The sequence below is a fragment of the Orycteropus afer genome, unplaced genomic scaffold (assembly GCF_000298275.1).
Source record: "Orycteropus afer afer isolate SDZICR_OR568_19922 unplaced genomic scaffold, OryAfe1.0 scaffold00032, whole genome shotgun sequence".
NCBI classification, from domain to species: Eukaryota; Metazoa; Chordata; class Mammalia; order Tubulidentata; family Orycteropodidae; genus Orycteropus; species Orycteropus afer.
This window is the reverse complement of record NW_006921619.1, coordinates 5,936,494-5,957,333: the sequence shown is the minus strand read 5'-3', so window position 1 is coordinate 5,957,333 and position 20,840 is coordinate 5,936,494. Positions and strand designations below refer to the sequence as shown.

Here is a 20,840-nt window from a genome sequence, read left to right as displayed (position 1 = left end):
TATACATACTTTGCTGGTTTTTTGTGTTTCTCTAGAGAACCCAATCTAACACACTAAGTCTCCTGGACTGCTGGAACTCCATGAGCAACCCCAGTCTTGCTCTATTGTTCCTCCTTATACTGCTTGTGGTCTGCCCAGGGCTCACGTGGGAAAGGCCGAAATTACCCTGACAGGTAACTGCCTTTGGTTCCTTTTCTCTTCCATCTGATTAGTGGTCAGTTTGACTCTAATCACTCATTTCTCATTTGAGATACTGTAAGGGTTACGGTCAGGATCAGGGTTCAGGTTTATGTTCTCCTCTCCCTAACACTGAAGCTCGCTCTTACACTCTCACTCTGTCTCTCTGCCTGTCTATCTGTCTGTCTCTTTCTCACACACACACACATACACACACACACTGCTCCAGTGTTTGTTGTCCTGTGCAGGACTTTGCCCCCTCTATTCATGCCCAACAGCCTCCTGCCTTCTTCATTTGAGGCAGTGAGTCTGTGTCTCTAGACCTGGGTTGGGAGTCTTCAGGGCAAAGTTGGGTCCCTTTAGCCATGAAAGTGTAATGCTCAGCCTCTGCACTATGTGAGCCTGGAGGGAGGGAACCCAGGTCTGCCTACTGAATCTCCCAGGCCCTCTGCCTCCTGGTCCATCCCACCAGCACACTGGGTGTTCTCTAAGCTCACTTTGGCCCAGTGTCAGGGCTGGGCACTGGACCATCTGAGGCTTCCCTGAACCACACCAGCTCCTCTTCTGCAGGGCACCATCATCTTGCCCAACTTGGCCTCTGTGCTGTATGACCCCTGCTGCTGGGAGACTCCCCGGCAATTCAACCCCGGCCACTTTCTAGACAAGGATGGAAACTTCATGGTCAATGAGGCCTTCCTGCCATTCTCTGCAGGTACTGGGCACAGTGCTATGTCCTGGGTGGTGGGTAGTAGGCATGGTAGGACAGACACAGAGCCACCCTCTGACCTTTCCTTCTGCTTCCAGGACATCGGATGTGCCCAGGGGACCAGCTGGCCCGGATGGAGCTCTTCCTGACATTTGCCACCCTCCTCAGGGACTTTGAGTTCAAAATGCCGGAGGGGAGCCCAGGGCTCAGAATGGAGTATATCTTTGGGGGCACTCTGCAGCCCCAGCCCCAGAAGATCTGTGCGGTACCTCGCCCAAGCACCTCTAGCCCCGGTCCCAAGGAAGATGGTCTGTAGCCAGCTGGGGTCAGGAGGACTGTTCCCCACAAGATCCTTTCGCAGTCTCCCTTGGCTCCTAAAAAGTTGGGAAGAGTGAGAGTAGGGGTTCACCAAGCTCAACACTCATGGCTCCCCTACAAAAGTTCTATGGGGTGACACTGGAAGATAGACTTATTAAGGATTCTACAAAAGTTTAGCTCAGGGTGGGTAACGCAGCTTAGGCAGCAAAGGGTTTTACAAGGTTAGTTAAAAATACAGCATTAAATCATTTCGCAAGGTTAATTTGGCAAATCATTCTTCATAAAGTAGCACCTAAGTAGGTCCAGAGGGAAAGACTTTCAGGCAAAAGGTTTTATGCTATTGTTGTTGTTATGTGCTGTCAAGTAGGACCCTCAAGTAGTACCCGACTCATAGTGACTCCTCCTTGGGTTTCCAAGGCAGTATCACTACAGAAGTAGATTGCCCAACCTTCCTTCCGAAGAGTGGCTGGTGGGTTTGAACCGCCAGCCTTCTGGTTAGCAGTCAAGTGCCTTAGGCACTAAGCTACCAGAGCTATTGCAGGAGAAACCAAAGATGGATGCTTATTTTCTGCCCTCTCCTGCCCTCTTTTGACCAGAGGGAAGAAATGCAGGCCCTTGTGAGCCTATGGCAGGGAAATAGGAAAGTTAGCAAGCAGCCAATGCAGTTGTTCCCAACAAAGTCTCCACCAAGGACTCCTTTTCCCTTTTCCCTAAGGGTCCCCAAGTTTGAAACATTTGTCTCCAGACAATCCTTGTTTATTAAAACAAATAATGACTTACATCAGGGAAATGCAATGAAAATAAAAATGAGATACCATGGTACACCTGTTCCCATTGCTCAAGACGATCCAACACATAGTGACCCTATAGGACAGAGTAGAACTGTCCCATAGGGTTTCCTAGGCTGTAATCTTTATAGAAGCAGACTTCACATCTTTCTCCCGTGGAGTGGCTGGTGAGTTTGAACCGCTGACCTTTTGGTTAGCAGCTGAGTGCTTAACAACAGTACCATCAGGGCTATTGTTGTTGTTGTTGTTATATGCCATTGAGTCGGAACCGACTCATAGCGACCCCTCCTTGGGTTTCTTAGGCAGTATCACTACAGAAGTAGATTGCCCAACCTTCCTTCCAAGGAGTGGCTGGTGGGTTTGAACTGCCAGCCTTCTGGTTAGCAGTCAAGTGCCTTAGGCACTATACCACCAGAGCTCCTCAAAGGCTATCAGAACTGCTGAAAACAAACAAACCCTGACAACCCCAAGTACTAGCAAGGATGCAGAGCCACCGGAACGCCCATACATTCTTGGTAAGAATGAAAAATGATGCAACCATGTTGGAAAACAGTTTGGCAATTTCTTTTGAAATTAAATATACACCATATGACCCAGCATCCCACTCCAAGAGAAATTTAATATATGTTCACTCAGAAGTACACCGTATGATTCCATTTTTATGACATTCTTGAAAACTATAGGTACGGAAAACAGATAAGGGGTTGCTAGGGGCTGGGAGTGAGGGTAGGGCTGACTATAAAGGAACTTTCTGGAGTGAAGGAACTGTTTTGTATTTTGGCTGTGGTAATGGTTATAGGACTGGATGCATTTGTCAAAGCTCATAAAACTGTATACTTTAAAAGGGGACTATTGTGGTATGAAAATCATGTCTCAACAAATCTGATTTTTTTTTTTTTAAAGAATGACTTATCGTTCTCCTTTGCATTATTTAAAAAAAATACACATACAAGCAAACTAACATTTCTAATTAGTAGGCTATCAGTCATCACTGCCATTCTGGTCTTGGAGAATTCTAGCCAGAAATAAGGGAACTTGACATAATAATTAGCTTCTGGCCTGTTTGTGGGCAAATACACAAGTTCCTCCAGGCCTTTTGAAATCTTGAAGCTTGCTAACAGATACCCTTATTCTTTTCTGTGGAATGATACACAAAGCTGGGGAAACCCAAATAAGGAGCCACTGGATTAATAGGGAGTTCTAGTGGTGTAGTGCCTAAGGCATTTGACTACTAACCAGAAGACTGGTGGTTCAAACTCACCATCCACTCCTTGGAAGAAAGGCTGGGCAATCTACTTCTGTAGAGATACCGCCTCAGAAACCCAAGGAGGGGTTGCTATGAGTAGGATTCGACTCGATGGTGGTAAGGGCTTTTTTTATTTTTATTTTTGGATTAACAGGACCTGGAACTGGGCCCCTCTTCATTGGTTGGTCCCCAACCCGAGCCAGTAGTTGCGCTTTGCTGTTTGTAACCCAGGCAAGCCTTGGGGTGGAGAAAACAAAGCCAGGCCTTAACTCAACTGCTTCTTGCCTCATTTTCCTAACCCTCCGCTAGTCCTCTCCCTGTTAGAGCCCTGTCTGGCACTTGTAGCACCCTCTAATCTGTCCCCCTGCCACTGTCCAGCCTCCTGTCCTTGATCCTGCCTGGACCTTGGCATGTTACTCTTTTCAAAAGTGACCTGCTACAGGAAGCTTTCCCTCACATGGGTTTTGATCCTGGTTGAAATCCCAGTTTTGCTATCAGTAACCCAACTCTTTCGTGCCTTGGTTTCCGCATCTGTTAACTGGGACAATAGAAGCTATCTCTTAGACTCACTGTGAGTGATGAGGCTCAGCACAGAGCACACAGCACTTGCTCAGGAAGTACATGTTCACAGGGAACTTCTTTCTGGGATACACATCTGTAAGCACTTTGCATCTCCATTTATGGCCCTGAAATAAAAATGATGACGACAGCAGCCCTTCCCTGTTCATGAACTTCTGCCTCAGTTTTTAATTGCTACCATATAATGATCAGGATGATAGCTATCGTGTGTTGAGTGTGAATGAGCGAACCAGGTACTTGAAACACATGAAGTCATTTAATTACCAAATTGACAAGATAGGTATCATCACCTGCATTTACAGGAGTAAGAGTCATCAAGATTAAAAACCATGCCCATGAACAAGGAGTTAGAAGTATTAGAATATCAATAAACTTCTGTTTCTTCATTTGCAAATTGGGAATAATAATGCCAATTCATTTGATAGGTATGAAGATTAAATACCTGGCACCGTACCTGGCACATATTAAGTGCCAATAAAAGCATTTAATAATAACGATAAATACTTCTACCCCTGGATTATTATCAGCACATCCATGTAGATCCTTCCCTCTCAGTGTCTCAGCTGGCTGGCCTATAAAGACCCTGCTTCTCCTATAGCCTCTGAATAAAGTTCAGTGTCTGGCAGGGAACAGCACACTCACTCAAACTGAGCAATGAGGAGGGTGTGATAACAGAGAACACAGAAGCCACGTCATGTGGATGAAGGAGAAAGGGAATGGGGGAACATTGTTGGTGGTGGGTGCCGTCAAGTTGATTCTGACTCTGTGGTGATCCCATGTGACAGAGTATTACCCTCCAGGTCTTTCACAGTGAGGAGAGTAAGTGCCCTAAAGTCATTCTCCTCCCACCCTCCAATCTCCTGTTGATATCTGCAATTGGCTGAGCCCAGCTGGAAGCCAGAGGGCAAAGGAGCCCACTGATGTGGTTCAGATGTGGTTCACAGAGGTCAGCCTCATGGGGGCTGGAGCAACATAGGAGAGGGATCTGGAGGGGCAAGCAGAGAACACCCAGCACATTCCAGCCCTGGAGCCCCTGGATTCTGGAGACGGGCCACATCCTCCTCATGCCCTAATGATTCCTTCAAATCACTTATCCACAGATCACCTTGAGCATACATTTGTTTCGTTGAGAAACTACCCCCAATCTCTTTCACTTTTTCAGAACTATTAACAATCACCGGTTACTTCCCCTTTCCTCACTGGAGTCTTGGGATTCCATCCCAAGCCCTACCATCATCCTGGTGACCTCAAGTCCATGTGAGCAACCCAGTCCACACTCAGGATGCTCAGTTGCTGGGCTTCTGCACCTTTAGTGGCCTCCACTTCATTCCTCTCCAGCTATCAGCCTATGGTCACAGGTAAGTTCTTGTCAGCACCTACAGAAGTCCTCCCTCTGAAGTCATAAAGGCATAGGTCCCTGTCAAGAAATGAGAAGGATCTGATATGAAAGCTAGTAAGTTAGCCTGACACAGTTTCAGTGATGCTGAGTCAGAGACAGAGGACAACTATTACTCACAGCAACAGCATTAACTAAAGCATCAGCATTTTTGTCCTGGTTCTGAGTCCCAATTCCCAAAGTACAATGCAAAAGGACTGGACGACACCTACATACTCAGTGGGTTGCATTATAGGAGAAGAGTTCCAAGCTTAGGGAACTTAAGTCTTTTATACCAAAAAACCAAACCCATTGTCATCGAGTCAATTCAGACTCATAATAGAAGTGCCCCATAGGATTTTCAAGGCTGTAATCTTTACGGAAGCAGATTGCCACATCTTTCTCCCGCAGAGCAGCTGGTAGGTTCCAACCGCTGACCATCCAGGTAGCAGTGGTATGCTTAAACTTTCTGCGACAAGGGCTCCTTGAATCTTTTATGATGGGCAGTAAATAGGCCTTACTCTGGCAATACTATCTCAATCTTTACTTACAAGCCTGTAAGTAAACCTGTCGTTTGCCCTGGAGAAAACAATTATCTCTGTCTTCTGAGGTGTTTGCAATTGAAGCATCTCACCAAAGGAGCAAAGGACAGTGAGTCCCTCACTCACAAGACACGCAGAAACGAAGAACATTTCTTGAGGTAATGTCTCCTTCCAGGATAAAGCGGTAGATTCCCACTTCTCTAAGAAAACACCAAATGGGGATGATGCTGGTGCTGTAGGAAGGCCTGGAAGCCTCGTGGCTTTCGCAGAGCCTCTGGCAGCAGCCTCCTGGGCTGGGGCTGGGCCACTGGGGTCCCAGCTGAGCCCAAGGAGATCATGGAGAAAGGCCGAGGACAAGGAATGGCTCCTCTTCACCAAGCCGGTCAAGGACATGAAGATCAAGTCCCTGGAGGAAAGTTATCTCTTCTCCCTGTCCATCAAGAAGTCTGAGATCATTGGCTTTTTCCTGGGGATGTCTCTCAATGATAAGGTTTTGACAATCATGCCTGTGCAAAAGCAGACACACACTGGCCATTGGACATATTCAAGACATTTATTGCCATTGGGGACATAATAGCCATGTTGGCCTGGGTATTAAGTGCTCCAAAAAGCTGGCCACCATCTTCTGCAGGGTCATCATCCTGGCCAAGTTCTCCAATGTCCCTGTGCAGCAAGGCAACTAGAGAAAAACGTTGGCAAGCCCACACTATTCCCTGCAAGGTGACCAGCTGGTGTGCCTCATCCCAGCCACTAGAGGAACTGGCATAGTCTTGGCCCCATGCTCAAGAAGCTATTGATGATGGCCAATATTGATGACTGCTACACATCAGCCAGGGGCTGCACTGTCAATCTGGGGAACTCTGCCAAGGCTGCCACCTTCAGTGCCATCTCCAAGACCTGCAGCTATCTCACCACTGATGTCTGGAAATAGACTGCTCATGAAGTCTCCCTACCAGGAATTCATTCACCATCTTGTAAAGACCCACACCAGAGTCTCCATGCAGAGGACCCAGGCTCCAGCTGTGGCCACTACCAAGCGATTTTTATACAAGAAAGACAAAGTGAATTAATTAAGGGAGGAAAAAAAGTAGTAGATGCTTTAGTTGAGATGCAAACCACCACATGTGCAGCATCCATCAGGCCCATAGCATTGCTACTGTGGGACTTGGGGACTAAGTTGTTGCTGTTGTTGTTATGTGCCATCGAGTCGGACCCGACTCATAGCGACCCCTCCTTGGGTTGCCGAGGCAGTATCACTACAGAAGTAGATTGCCCAACCTTCCTTCGGAGGAGTAGCTGGTGGGGATGAACCACCAGCCTTCTGGTTAGCAGTCAAGTGCCTTAGGCACTACACTACCAGAGCTCCCTTGGGGACTAAGAGGACCCACATAATCATGATGCTCATGCTGCTTGCTGTGTTCTGGTGTCTTAGCTTCCCAGTCCTGCTGTAACAAAAATACCACAAGGAGGGTGTCTCAATTCTCTAGTGCTGCTATAACAGAAATACCACAAGTGGATGGCTTTAACAATCAGAAATTTATTCTCTTACAGTTTTGAAAGCTAGAAGTCTGAATTCAGAGTCCTGGCTTTAGGGGCTGGGCAAAGGCCCCTCAACCTTTGAGCTTCAGCTCTGCCTTCTGTTCCAGGCCCACTGGAGCTGAAGGCTTTTTCTAACTTATGCAGTTGCTGGCTGTTGAGTCTGAGGAACCCAAAGTCAGCAAGCAGAACAGCACAATCCCAAGATTAACAGGCACATGGCAGACCACATGGTTCCAGGAATAATGCCAAGATCAGCAGGCAACACAGTAGGCCACTGAGATAAAGACTCAGCCGAATGCAGGAACCAGATGTGCCAAAAAGCTGAAGACCTTTCTCAAACCTTCTCCTTATATAATGGAAGCAGACCACACAATGAAGGCAAAAGCTTAGCTGCTTACAGCAGATTCCACCATGGAGGTGATTATAATCTCATCATGGGGAATAACTACATCCAGCTGCCCAACCACTCCAAACCATGGCCCAGCCAAGTTGACAAATGACCTTAACTACTACTGAGGGTGTCTTTAAAGTACAGAAATTAATTTTCTAACGGTTTAGAAGGCTAGAAGTAGAAATTCAGGGCATTGGCACTCTTTCAACTTCTAGTAGCTGCCAGCAACCCTTGGCATTCCTGGGCTTGTAGATGCATCTGCCAACATCGTCATCCACTGTCATATGGTGTCTGCCTTTCCTCTGTGTCTTTTATAAAACACACCACTCATAAGGGATTAGGTTTTAGACTCACTCTACTCCAGTATGGCCTCTTTTGACTCAGTTGATAACAAAAGAAAACTCTATTTCCCCAAACAAGATCACCTTCACAGGTACAGATGTTAGGACTCTGGCATATCCTTTTAGGGGAATAATTCAATCTATAACATGTGGGTAATAAGATCTTTTGTCTCTGACCCAGAAGTCTCCTGTTTTCTGCTACCATCCATGAAACAATCATGCTGTTGTTAGGTGTCGCTGATTTGTCTCTAACTCATAATGACCCTATATAACAGAGCGAAACACTGCCCAGTCCAGAGCCATCCTCACAATTGTTGCTGTCTTTGAACCCACTGTTGTAGCCACCCTATCAATTTGTCTTGTTGAGGGTTTTCCTCTTCTTTGACGACCCTCTTCTATGAAACAATCATTAAAAAAAAAACAACAAAAAACCAAACTCATAGGTGAACTTATAAATAGGGTAAAATCAAATCCCAGATATAATAATTATGACATCGCCCAATTGAATTTATTCTTGTTTCTCAAATGAAACATGCCCTGGTAGTCATCATATATGTTATTCACTCTGCCTAGAACTTTCCAGCAGCTCTGGTAGCATAGCACCTAAGGCATTTGACTGCTAACCAGAGGCTAGCAGTTCAAACCCACCAGCCACTCCTTGGAAGGAAGGTTGGGCAATCTACTTCCAGGGAGATACCGCCTTGGAAACCCAAGGAGGGGTCACTATGAGTCGGATCCAACTCGACAGCAGTGAGTTTGAGAACATTCCAGCCCTTTTCAACTTTTTGTAAACTTCACCAGTTTCTCTGGGAAGGTTTCTCTCCCTTCCTACCAGCCCCTATCCTCCCACCGGGTTATGTCCCCCTCCTCTAAATTCCCACAGCAACCTATGCTTCTCTGATCGTAAAACATCTCACAATTTTAATTGCCTGCTTATTCCCTTGCTCTTCTCTCCCCTAATACATTAGGATCTGTGAGGTCAGAGGTGGTGTCTGTCTAAATTATACCCCAGATTTACACATTACCTAGCCTACTTCCGTAGTGATACTGCCTCGTAAACCCAAGGAGGGGTCACTATGAGTCGGGGCTTATCGACGGCACATAACAACAACAACAACAAGCCTACTGTAGATGCTTAAGGGTATTGACAAATGAGGTGCTATTATAGAGCTTTATATAAAGCAGAATAAAACACATAGATGTTGTTGTTGTTGTTATGTGCCGTTGAGTCAGACCCGACTCATAGCGACCACTCCTTGGGTTGCTGAGGCAGTGTCACTACGGAAGTAGGTTGCCCAACCTTCCTTCCAAGGAGTGGCTGTGGGTTTGAACCACCAGCCTTCTGGTTAGCAGTCAAGTGCCTTAGGCACTATGCTACCAGATCTCCTAAAACACATAGATAGGGCATCTAAATCAGACTGGAGGTCTAGGGAAAGCCTCCTAGAAAAGGTGACATTTGAAGTTGGTTGGAAGGACATGTTAGGTAAGTGGAGAGAGAGAGAAAGAGAGTGAGAGAGGGAAGGTGGGAGAGAGGCAGTGAAAGTGATACATGAATGCACAGAATGGAAGCTAGTATGGTGCCTTTGAGAAACTGCAAATGATTCAGTGTGGCTGCACCCAGGGTTGGAGGGATGGAGGGGTAGGAAATAAAGGTAACTATTTTATTCAGCAAGGGCTGAATCATGAAGAAGTTTAAATTTTACCTAGAAAACCATATTTTCATTTCAAGCTTGGATTTTTTTTTTTGTTTGTTTGTTTGTTACAGATATGAAGTATCATATCCTGTTAAGCATCATTGTGTAACATAAAATGATGGAATTCCATAAAAAGAGCAGTAATTTAAGAATATTCTGTAATCTAGGGTAAGGCACTTCACCTCTCTGAGCCCCTGAACACTAAATCTGATGACAGCATCTACCTCAAAGGTGTTTGTGAGCATTCCAAGCAGTAACTTAGGTTAAATGTCTGGTACACAGTATTCGTGTACTTTCATGTACAATGCATTTTCAGTCGCCTATGGTATTTCCAACTGCCTCATATGCATGTGAGATCTGGACAATGAATACGGAAGACCGAAAAAGAGTTGATGCTTTTGAGATGTGGTGTTGGCGAAGAATGCTGAAAGTACCATGATCTGCTAAAAGAACTAACAAATGTGTCCCGGAATAAGTGCAGCAGGAATGCTCCTTGGAAACATGAATGGCCAGACTTCATCTCACCTACTTTGGTCATGTTGTCAGAAGGGACCATTCCCTGGAGAAGGATGTCATGCTTGGTAAGGTGAAGGGTCGACCAAAGAGGGGAAGGCCTTCAACGAGATGGATTGACAGCGGCTGCGGCGATGGGCTCAGGTATAGCAGGGATCGCGGAGCTGGCGCGGGACCAGGCAGTGTTTCGTTCTGCTGTGCATAGGGTCGCTATGAGCCGGAGACGACTCGACAGCACCTAACAACAACAACAGCACAGTATTACTCAATAATGGTTCGTTTTCTTTTCTCTTTTTCCTCTCAACTTCCTGATCTGCAGCTAGCCTTCCCAGATCCAGGATTCGCCCTGCGGGTAAGGGAGGGGGAAATTAGCAGCCTGCTGGCGGGTGCTCGGTCCTTTCGGCTGGTCCGGCTTCCGGTTAGCCGCACGGGGGCGCTCTAGACTGCTCTGTGGCGTTCTATGGCCCTTCCTTCGCCCCGGAAGTGGTTCCGCGATGAGGGTTGGTAAGGTCGGGCCATGGTGGAGCAGAGGTTGGGAAGATGGCGTGGCGAGGCTGGGCGCAGAGAGGCTGGGGCTGCGGCCAGACGTGGGCTCCGCGGGTGGGCATCCGGAGCTGCGAGGAGCTCACTGCGGCACTGGCCCCGCCGCGGTTGTTCGGACGCAGGTAATGGCCGCTGCTCTCTTCTTCTTGCCTCCTGGCCCCTGAGCTCCGGCCGTGCATCCTTAGGGGCGGAGGACGCTCGGGTCTGTCTTGCTGCTCCGGGCTCATCACCCTTTCACCCGTCCCATACTTTCTCCTTCTCCTGCCCCTTCGCCTCTGTCCTGTCCTCGCTTCTCGCCGTGTCGCCCTGTCCTGGACTGGGGCACACTGACCGGCCCTGCTCTGTGAGCCCACGCTGTCCCTTTCCCGTCGGGAGGGACGTGACGGGAAGGGAACCAACATCTGAGGGTTATTTGCTTGCCAAGCTGCGTAATTCTGAGATGAAATATTGAACTCATTTTTTAAAGTGAAGCAACCCAACTTGCCTTGAAGTTGCATAGCTGGTAAAATGGGAGAGTTGAGATTTTCTTTTCTCTTTTCCATTATAAAGCCTCTGTACCCCTACAACCAATTACCTTCTTTAGCTAAAGGATGGCGGAGTGAGAAGAGGACATCACGTTGCCTCTTTAAGGTATTTCTGTTGTAGTAGCAGTTTCTTTCTTGAAGAATTGAGAGTGGAATATTGATTTCCAGATGATTTGGAAAGAAGAATTCTGCTTGCGTCTTCCCCAGTAGAAGCTAGGTGAAGAGTATGGTTTATCAGTATTTGCTGCTTTTGCATTAGAGTAACTCTTTTTCAGATTACACACTGAAAGGAAGAGGGAAATCTCTTAATTGTCCACGAATCTGATGTGTATTTGGCGTGACATCTGTACCTGATCTTTCATCCTCTCTGGATGATCCAGAGTATTCATGCTCCCAGTTTCTGATTTAGATGGATGCCTGGAATCCATCACCTGCAATGCTTGTGTAATCTGTTATTTCCCAGGCTTGCCTCAGTCCTACCAAATGAGAATTGCCAAGTGGAAGAACCTGTATTTCTAACAATCATGCCAAATGAGTCTTACCAGAGAATTTGTTGAAAGCTTGCCTGCATTGTATCTTTAATTTAACGATACACTGTAACATGGAGCTTCAGGCACTAATCTTAAACTCCTGGGGAGGTGGAGAAGATTCAAGGTTCATTGACTTCACTGAGGTTAACTGTTGAGCTCTCAGTCCTCTTGATGTTGTATAAACACCAAAAAATGTTACTGTTAAGTTGATTCCTACTCATGGTGACCCAGTGGCTGTGTGTTACAGAATGGAACTGCTCCATAGGGTTTTCTTGGCTGTAATCTTATGGAAACACATCACCAGGCCTTCCTCAGAGGTGTTGAGTGGGTTTGAACCTTTAGGTTACTAGCTGATCACAAAACACGTGCCATTTATATTGAAAGTTTGAAAATAACATTTATGTGATTAAATAGGGATATGTGCATTACATGAGAATATAGATAAACTTGAAATAGAGCATTTGCCACCTTGTGTCTGAAGATAAGCACCTGCAGTTAATAGAAAGCATGAAGTATATCTTGCATACAACCTTCATTAGGTCTGTTGATTTCCTGTATTCTAAAATTAGTATGCAGAAGAGTGACCTCAGAGTGGCATTAAAAATCAGAGCTCTGGCCTACTCCATCCAATTCTAATATAATAGGCCTGAAGTGGGACCAGGAATTTGCATTTTTAACAAGGACTGTAGATGGTGGTGTGGTGGTTAAGTACTCAGCTGCTAACCTAAGTAAAGGTCAGTGGTAGAACCCACCAGCCACTTTGTGGAAGAAAGATGAGGCAGTCTGTTTCTGTAGAGATTTACAGCCTGCCCTATGGGGCAGTTCTACTCTGTCCTATAGGATCTAAAGAGTTGGAATAGACTTTGTTTGGCCCTGTTGTTGTTGTTGTGTGCTGTCGAGTCGGCCCCGACTCATAGCGACCCCTTCTTGGGTTTCCGAGGCAGTATCAATACGGAAGTAGATTGCCCCATCTTCCTTCCGAGGAGTGGCTGGTGGGTTTGAACCGCCAGCCTTCTGGTTAGCAGTCGTGTGACTTAGCCACTATGCTACCAGAGCTCCCTGTTGTTTGACCCTAGTAGATAGTAATAACTACTTTAAAGGAGTGTGTGTGTGTGTGTGTGTGTGTGTGTAGAAGAGTGGGAGGCAGTAATATCTGATAGTGGTACACAGCATAAAATATTTACTGTTTGTCCCTCTACAAAAAAATGGAGAAAGTCTCATGTAGATTCTTCAGAAATTTTACTGTTATCAAATTTCTGGTAGCATTTCTGAGAAACATGGTTTAGGATTGGAAGTGGAAAACTGTGTAATTTGTCCGTTGTATGTAGAACTCTCCAGGGGACAAAATAGCACTTAATGTGCCTTAAATTTTTTAGATTGAGGTGACAGTCTTAATGCAGTTTTAGGTAAAGTGCTTGAAAGCTAAGTAAACCAAGTATATTATTTACCCTGTTTAACTTACCATCTCTTAACTCCAGATGGATTTTAAGAAAATAATTTTGAAGTGCAAAATTTTACATAGTTTTTGTAGAATCTGTTGCACCCCACCCTACCCCAATACATCTGTTTTGTTTTCACTGGCATGAATCTTTGTGTTCCTGGACACGTATTGTGTCTGTTTGAACATTAGACAATTTCTACTCATTACCTATTGTATATCCATCTGTTCACAGAAGTCTTTAGTCATAGGTACGTTACTGCTGACCAGTACGTACATCATTCCAAGTTGCATTGTCTTTATCCTCGTACTGTAAAAATAATTCGCTTGATGAGACCATGTTTTATCTCACTTGCTGTTAAGCCAACACATACAGAGGTACTTTTTCTTTTAAAAGTTATGGGATCATATTTAAAAGACTGAACCATAACAGTTGTATGACTGATGGTAAGTTAAATATTCATGAGCTGTTCCCACTCAGCACATTAGACTGCTTTCACAAATCACTAGTTATTGAAAGAAGAACCCAAGCAGCAGAGCTGAAATGTAGGCCTGCCTCTATGAATCTAGGTGTAAGCTTGAAGGGACTCTCTTTTCTCCCCCATTCATTTTATTGCATTGCTTCATTTTCTGTTCTTCTAAGTTATCTTAGGTAAGTCATAAGTCATTTATTATCCCATCTTACATAGCCATCTGAAGTGGGTAGAGCTAAAGAACCTAAACCTGTGAATATGATTTCAAACATTTGCTACTGGAGACATTTATTATACTTACCCAGGTTGGTTTTGCACTTAAAGAAATTTAAAACTAAAGCTCCCTAAGAGAATGTACCTTACCTAAAATGTGACAAGTATACTTGTTAACTCTAAAAGCATACGTTTAAAAAAAAAAAGTGTTTTAGAAATTAAAAGAGGTATATTTTGTTGTTGCTTGGAATATACATAGCAAAACATGCACCAGTTCAACAGTTTCTACCTATGACATTGATCACTTTCTTGAAGTTGTGCAACCATCTTCAGCCTTTGTTTCTGAGTTGTTCCTCCTCCATTAACATAAATCTGCTGCCCCCTAAGGTTCCTATCTAATCTTTCAAGTTCTTGTTGTCAGTTTGGTCCCATGTTCATAGTTCTTAAAAGAGCACAGTGTTCAATATATACATTTTTTTATTGTTGTTGTTATGTGCTGTGGAGTCAGACCTGACTCATAGCAACCCCTCCTTGGGTTTACGAGGCAGTATCACTACGGAAGTAAATTGCCCAACCTTCCGAGGAGTGGCTGGTGGGTTTGAACTGGCAGCCTTCTGGTTAGCAGTCAAATGCCTTAGGCACTATGCTACCAGAGCTTCTACATTTTTCACTGTTATTGTTGTTATGTGCCCTTGACTAGTTAAGCTAAACTTGTTTGGTTTTAAGAAGATTTCAGGGGATATTTTTGGTTTGAGGTTTAAAGATTATCTCAGGGCAGTAGTTTTGGGGGTTCATCCAATCTTCATGGCTCCAGGAAGTCTGAAGTCCATGAGAATTTGAATTCTGTTGTGCATCTTTCCCCTTTGGATCAGGATTCTTTTATAGAACCTTTGATCAAAGTGTTCAATAATGGTAGCCTGGTAACCATCTAGTCAGGGATGTATTACCCAATAAGCCTGGTAAAACCCATGGGAAATGTTCACTACAGATTAGTTAATTAAGCACAAGTAAGCCCGTGGTTACCTTGCTTACTGTGTTCTATGTCCCTGTCAGGATTGTAAATTTGAGAAGTGTCTTTGATTCTGTAGGAAAGTGCTTGGGGGAGAGAGATTCCAACCATACTTAGAAGTAGAATCTTTGATGTGAAAAATGTGAAATTGTTCACTGCAGGTTAGTAAGTACAGGTAAGCCTTACCTTGCTTATTGGGTAATCTGACAGTGCATCCAGTTGTGATCTCATGGCAAAGAAGGCCATTTGTTCTTGGAGACAGTTAACGGCACATTCTGTATCCTCCTCCTGTTCCTAATGCTCCTTCCTGTATTGCTCTGTGAAAATAGAGACCAATTGTGCAAGCTCTCTGAAAGCATTCGTAGACCAACAGAAAACCCAGTTCCAACCCATCCAAACAATTATGGGAATCTATTGGTTTATGCAGTTGGAAAAGTCCAGAGGTAAGATCCAGTATCTCAAATTGTCACTACGACTCCATTTTTCTCCAAGGTTTATTCTCTCAGCATGCTATTTCTATGTGGTTGTATGATAGCTTCCAGCAGCCTGTGGGGCTGTGCATTTCTAGGTTCAAATACAGTGGAAAAAGTTCTCTGTTCAAGATCACTGACAAAATCTTGAAATTGAATATTGTTAGGCCTGATTGACTACCTTTAGACACATTTCCTTCTTTGAATCCCTTGAAGTTGCCAGAGCATGGGGTGTGAGGGTTGGTTTAAGCTCATTAGGAGCGTGCCTGGAATGGCTGGAAATTCCATGGTGCTGTTAGGAAGGGCAGAGAGGGCTTGGATTCTGGGAGTGAGCCAATACTCACAGACAGCCCAACTGGAGCTTTTGTCCTTGAGTTACTGGTTTTGTTACCTGGTTGGGTAGGATTCATTTGTAGATAATGTTTCTAGTTCAAGTAGAAATTCAGTGGATTACAAATGTTTGAAGAAGGCTGTTTGGGCTCTAGCTCTTTGCTGTTCACAGTGTGGGTCATAGACTGATGTATAGACATTGTCTAAAATGGACTGGCAAGCTTTTTCTGTAAAAGGCCAGATAGAAAATACTGTAGAGCCACATCTATATGTGATCTCTGTTGCATATTCCTTTTTGTTTTTGTTACAACTCTAAAAATATAAAATCCCTTTTTTGTTTTTTAATTGTTTATTTTTTAAAAAAATTTTTGCAGTGTTTCCTCCCCTCCCCTCCTACTTCATAAAACCCCTTCTTAAACCAAACCCACTGCCATGGAGTTGATTCAGACCCATAGCAACTTATAGGATAGGGTAGAACTGCCCTATAGGGTTTCAAGGCTGTAAATCTTTATGGAAGTAGACTGTCTCATTGTTATGAAAAATGGCCAGTGGGTTTGAGCTGAGAACCTTTCGGTTAGCAGCTCAATGCTTTAACCACAGTCAGAGTTCCTCTAAAACCCTTGGTAGCTCCCCATTAAAAATGTAAAAACCATTCTTAGCTGGAAGGCCAAACCAGCCTTCAGGCCCTAGTCCTTCAGGCCCTAGTTTGTCAACCTGTAATCTAGGAGTTTGTTAGAAAAGCAGAATCTCAAACCTACTGAATTAGAATCTGATTTAACAAGATTGCCAGGTAATTTGTACACTAAAATTTTCCCAAACCTATGGGTAAGCTCAATCCTGGCTGCAATGTGAACCACCTGAGAGCTCTTAAATAACTGATGTCTAGGTGCCATCCCAGGAGCTCTGGTGGCATAGTGCCTAAGGCACTTGACTGCTAACCAGAAGGCTGGAGGTTCAAACCCACCAGCCACTCCTTGGAAGGAAGGTTGGGCAATCTACTTCCATAGTGATACTGCCTCGGAAACCCAAGGAGAGGTCGCTATGAGTTAGGGCCAACTCGATGGCACATGACAACAGCAACATCCTTAGAGATTAGAATTTAATTTGTATGAAGTGGAGCTGTGGTGTACTGTTTTTAAGAGCTCACTGGTCAATTCTAATAAGTAGCTGGGACTGAGAAATATGGCCACAGTACTGTGTAGCTCTTCTCATCCAGAAAGGAGCTCTGGTAGCACAGTGACTAAGGCATCTGACTGCTAACCAGAAGGTTGGTGGTTCAAACCTATCAGCCACTCCGTGGAAGCAAGACTGGGCAATCTACTTTATAAACATTTACCACCTCAGAAATCCAGTTGGGGTCACTATGAGTCAGAATTGACTTGATGGCAATGGGTTTGGTTTTGGTTTTTTGATTCTCAGAGTTGTAGTTTATTACCCACCTATTGAAGCTGGGTTGTCCTTGTCACATGCTTTGACCAGTAGCATGTGGTGGAAGAAACGTATGGAGTCCAGAGCCTAGGACTCAAGAGACCTTGCTGCTTTGTCTTTGCCCTCTTGAAACATTCCCTTTGCCATGGTGGGAAGCCCCTGCCAGACTACTGAATACTGAGAGGCCTTGTGGAGAAAGACATCCTGACAACCAGCACAAAGGCTTCAGATATGTGAGTGAGGCCATTGTAGACCCTCCAGCCCCAGTCAAGCAGTCAGATGACAGTGGCTGCGTGCGTGACTCCTGGGAGTCCAGCAGAACAATAGCCCAGCTGAGCGCAGAAAAATGAGATAATAATAAATACTTTGAAGCAAATAAGCTTTGGGGTGCTTTGTTATGGCATAGTAAACAAGATAAGATCTGCTGATTAAAGAAGGAACTGTGTGGGCTCTACCATTATTTTTGCTAGCAAAACTGTTGCATCACTCCCTGCCTTTCCTCAGCTAAATTTGGTTCTGAATTCATGGCTGTTGTGCCATTGTATCTAATTAGTAACTGATCTCTCTAACTACAAGAGACCTGAGGAAAGAAGTTTTTGGCTTTCACTCCCAGCAGTGTATGAATGCACTATAGATAATACAATGAAACATCGGTGAGCCTACACAGTATCTAATTCTATTCAACAAATACTGTTATGTCCAACTGTGGTGTTGTTATTAGGTGCCTTCCCAATATATATACTGTATCTGATAGTTTTGAACTTGATGAATGCACCGTAAATAATACAAATAGATGTTCAATGAGCCAACATAGTATCTAATTCTGTTCAGCAAGGTCTGTATGTCCAATTGTGGTGTTTTAGGTGACTTTCCAAAATACATATACTATATTTGATAGTTCTGAATTTGACTTGGTGCCAGCTTGATGTTTAAACAGGCTGTTGGTGTCCTCAGCCCCATGCTTGTTTTGGATGCAGTTTTCAAGATAGGTATATTATCCTGGGCAAAAGGTGTGTCTTTGCTTCAAGTCCAGATTCCCAGACTGGTATGTTTGTGTTCCTTTTCACACGTTGTGCTTCAAAACTTTAGAGTTAATTAGATGTACAGAAAGGACAAGGGGGTGGTGTCTGACCTCCTATAACAAGGGGGAAGAAGGATCAAGATCAACAGCCCAAGACTGTTTCCTGTGAGGTCAAGATCAGACATGCTTCCTCTCTGCAACCTTCTTACCAATTCTGACACCAGCTGTCCTTTCACAACACTCTGTTTCTCTGTTGGGTTCCATAATTCCTTGCAGTGGCCACGTAGAACTCACAGATGATACTCATGATTAAGAAAGTAACAGGTTGTAATTTAGGATCAGAAACAAATCAGGATACAGTTCTTTGATCAGGTCAGCTTCTTTTCAGCCATACCACAGGCATGCTTCTCTCTGACCCCAGCCTCTTGGTCCTGTGGCCCTTTGGCCTCTGCCCTACTAGGGCAAGTGTTAGAAAGCTCTTTTAGTTCTGCTGATAGGTGCCCAGAAAGGTACCCCACTCTGCCAGCAAGTCTCCTGCCTGAGAGCACCCAGCTTTCTTACTCTGGGGACCAGGAAGCCTACCACTCTGTCTCCCGTTGCTCTCTCATCCTGCTGCTGCCGTCTCTAGCTGTTTCAGCAAAGTGTCACAGCTCTCTGTCTATCTCCTGGGTGGAGGAGGTGCAGTGCAGGGATCTCAGGTCCAAAGGAAGCACTTCACTTCTGGTTTTTCTTTCTTAATGGCAGTGAAAACCCCCTTTCCTGTCTCTGAGATGGCTCATTTTAAGCCTAACAGATGGTAAAACTGCCCAGTTCCCATGTTAGGGTTCCATACACATTATTTCCATGGTTACACCCCCACAAGGGTGCCATGCACCTTATTTACATTATTAATAAGCTATCTAGTCCCCTTGGTGGGCCACAAGCACCTTCCATTTGCATAGTCCCATCCAGTCATCTGGTGGGAGTCACAAAAGCCATACCAGGAGGCTGGTGGTTCAAATCCACTAGCCACTCCTTGAAAGGAAGATTGGGCAATCTACTTTCATAGAGATACCACCTCGGAAACCCAAGGGGGGGGGTCGCTACAAGTCGAATTGACTAAACGGCAGCGAGTTTGATTTTTGTGGTTTAGAAGGGCCATATTAGGTAATTCACTTCAGGGTGGAGTCTCATCTTTCATATATCTTCATCTAATAGGAAAAAAATAATTCTAAAAATCTGCAGTACTGGATTATAAATTGGATCTTTATAGTAAATGTGTTCACATAACTTTATTAAATTTTTATTGTGATTTGAGTGAAAATTTACAGAGAAAATTAATTTTCCATACAGCAGTTCATACACAGTTTGTCTCATGACATTGACTACAATTCTCCACAATGTCACAGTTTTCTTCTACTCACTTCCTCCCCGTAGTTACCTTTTCCCTGTGTCCTTCCCTCCCATGTACCCTTCCCGCCCCCGTCCTTCTGTTCTCCCACAACTGATCACTCTAAGGTGTGTATCTACCTGATGTAAATGTTCACCCCGTATGCCTGTCTGTCGTTTGGCTGGAAGCCACAGGAGTGAGTTCAGTTCCAGACCTGAAGGGTAATTAGGGGCCAGAGTCTGAGGGGTCTCACCAGGCTCTGTAAGACCAGCAAACCTGGTCTTTTTATTATGATTTTGAGTTTTGTTCCACGTCATTCTCCCATTCTATCCAGAATCTCTTGCACTGATAGCCCTCCAAGTGGTTTACAGTGGTGGCTGAGCACCATTTAGTTCTTCTGGTCTCATGGTTATACAGGCTGAGGATCGCGTAGAGGATTGCATGGTCTACTAGTCTTTTGGGCTAATTGTTTCCACGTGTCTTTGTTTTTCTTCATTCTTCTTTGTTCTGAGGAGAGACCCATTGTTGCATCTAGATGGCTGTTTGCAAGCTTTTAAGACCCCAGTTACTACTCACCAAAGTAGGATGTAGAACAATGTTTTTGTGTAGTATGTTATGCCAATTGAGCTTGATGTCCCCTGTGACCATGGTTCTCAGCTCACAGGTCCAACTAGTCAGTCACTCAGGGTGGCTAAGAGGTCACCACAACCTTGTCCCTTGTCAGCTCTACTATATACCCAGCCATTCTTACAGCACATACAAATACACTTGTAGAAATATTGTCTGCCAGCCCTACACATGGCCATGGGCACACTCCCCTCTGTTCACATTACTTTATGTTACATGTTTGTTTTGGCCCAAAGTGATGTTTTGATTCTTGTTAACTTTACTTAGCAGACCTGTCTCTAAGTTACTTTGGAATCTTTAATAATAATAATAAAGAGTTTCAGTTGTGAAGGATTAATATCTGCACTTTAAGAATTCTATCAGTTAGGAATGGCTTTGGCTGTAAGTAAGCTGATAGTTGTTTACATAAATGTGGGGTTATTTATTTAACATGATTGGAAGTAGGTGGCTACTATATTTGGCTTCCAAAAACCAAATTCATGGCCATAGAGTCAGATCTGACTCATAGCAACTCCTCCTTGGGTTTCCAAGGCGGTATCACTGTGGAAGTAGATTGCCCAGCCTTCCTTCCGAGGAGCTTAGTGAGTCAAAAAATGCAAAGGCTAATGTCCAAATCCCTAGGCCTTTCTCTTGGCATTTGAGATGGCTGCTTCAAC

At 44.5% G+C, this 20,840-nt stretch overlaps 2 protein-coding genes and 1 pseudogene across 2 annotated transcripts in view; all 3 read left to right on the top strand.

Annotated features, from left to right (window-relative positions):
- The window catches only part of LOC103192937 (cytochrome P450 2J4-like), a 17,842-nt gene extending 16,643 nt beyond the window's left edge, over window positions 1–1,199 (top strand). Inside the window, exons 4-5 of the mRNA XM_007936023.1 lie at window positions 748–889; window positions 982–1,199. Of these exons, the coding sequence (XP_007934214.1) occupies window positions 748–889; window positions 982–1,199 (360 nt within the window). The remainder of the gene's footprint in view (window positions 1–747; window positions 890–981) is intronic.
- A 1,272-nt stretch (window positions 1,200–2,471) lies between these two features.
- Window positions 2,472–6,801, top strand: LOC103192935 (annotated as a pseudogene).
- Window positions 6,802–10,749: 3,948 nt separating this feature from the next.
- The window catches only part of PARL (presenilin associated rhomboid like), an 83,302-nt gene continuing 73,211 nt past the window's right edge, over window positions 10,750–20,840 (top strand). Inside the window, exon 1 of the mRNA XM_042780291.1 lies at window positions 10,750–10,874. Coding sequence (XP_042636225.1) covers window positions 10,750–10,874 — 125 coding nt within the window. The remainder of the gene's footprint in view (window positions 10,875–20,840) is intronic.